General features: G+C 41.4%; 1 protein-coding gene across 1 annotated transcript in view; it reads right to left on the bottom strand.

The window, feature by feature from the left end:
• Positions 1-603, bottom strand: part of LOC122256959 (gamma-aminobutyric acid receptor alpha-like) — a gene marked incomplete at its 5' end in the record, with an annotated part of 27,101 nt that extends 26,498 nt beyond the window's left edge. Inside the window, 2 exon segments of the mRNA XM_086537473.1 lie at positions 257-391; positions 521-603. Coding sequence (XP_086393599.1) covers positions 257-391; positions 521-603 — 218 coding nt within the window.
• Between the last annotated feature and the right edge of the window lie 636 nt (positions 604-1,239).

Raw genomic sequence — 1,239 nt, forward strand, 5'->3', positions numbered from 1 at the left:
AATACCGATACTCGTCTAACTTTCCATTTCCAAAGTTACGCAGTTCGATAAGAATAGCATATCCGGTTTTGAGGGAGCGGGTAAAAGTCCAAACCCAGAGTCTACCGTTCATCTTTTCTCCTTGGCTAAGACCTGGGAACTCTACTTCGTGATGATGGCCTCCCACTCCCTGCCTGGGGTCGCATCTACTGCCCAAAGACTTAAAAGACCTATGCAGTCGTTATATGTAGTCTTGGCTACTGCTCTGGCTTCTTACCTCCTCTTCGGGTGGTGTTCTCTGTGCCCGAGGGAGCAGCAATGAGGTCAAACTGAGATAACATGAGATCAGGAGCGATCACCACTTGTCTCGCCCTGTTCCACTTATACAGTACGTCTCTCGTTGTGTATGCAACTGAAAGGAGAAGGTTCCGTCAGATTTTAAAATAGTGCAACGCTGTGAAAATAGTTTCTTTGGATATGCTTTCAGAACTACTTTTTGCATGTTTAATGATTACAAGTAAAGAACTTCACTCTGCCTTACATGAACCAAGTCTAAGAGGGCAGTGTTGCGTATCCATGGGGAAGTCATGGAGATTCATGGGGCAGATGGCGTTGATGGTCATTCTAGAGTGGGGAGGAATTGACAAGTTTTTCTTATCTGACACTAGACTTCAGGTGGTATTCTGGATTGATGTATTCCGTGTTAACTGATAATGTCCAGGTTTTTAAGAAAATTAATGTAGAAGTTTTGACGAAATGCTAGATTGTATTGGTAATTTAAAAAAAGGCGGGAAACAACTTCAGCATCAACGGATGTCTTTGTTGTATATGTACGTGGATGGGTGTTTGAGTATGTACATTCATATGTGCGCTTGATCATGTGTATTTATAGAATGTGTGTATTTATGCATATAAGTCAATTTTGAATTAAAGTTTGGCATAGCTTTATGTCTTTTGACTTCCAAATGAATCAGACATCAGTCAATATATGTCTGGATAGGATTTTTGTATATTCAGAGTACACTATGTCTTCAGCCTTCAAAATACACATTTCTGATGTAGATAAAAAAGTACCACTATACAAATCTTTGTTTTGACTCAAACAGCAATATCAGCATGAGAATTAAAATTCGTCGACCAAAGAAGAGCCAGACCAGGAGAGGTCCAAACCCAGGTCCTCGGGCCCACACTTTCGCCAGCATGAGAGTCCACAAAGTACACCCATTTTAGCGACCGCCCTGGAGGTCGAGTATGTAACAT

The sequence above is a fragment of the Penaeus japonicus genome, unplaced genomic scaffold, assembly GCF_977035675.1.
Source record: "Penaeus japonicus unplaced genomic scaffold, GWHDUDI00000001_assembly GWHDUDI00000006, whole genome shotgun sequence".
In the NCBI taxonomy this organism is placed as follows: Eukaryota; Metazoa; Arthropoda; class Malacostraca; order Decapoda; family Penaeidae; genus Penaeus; species Penaeus japonicus.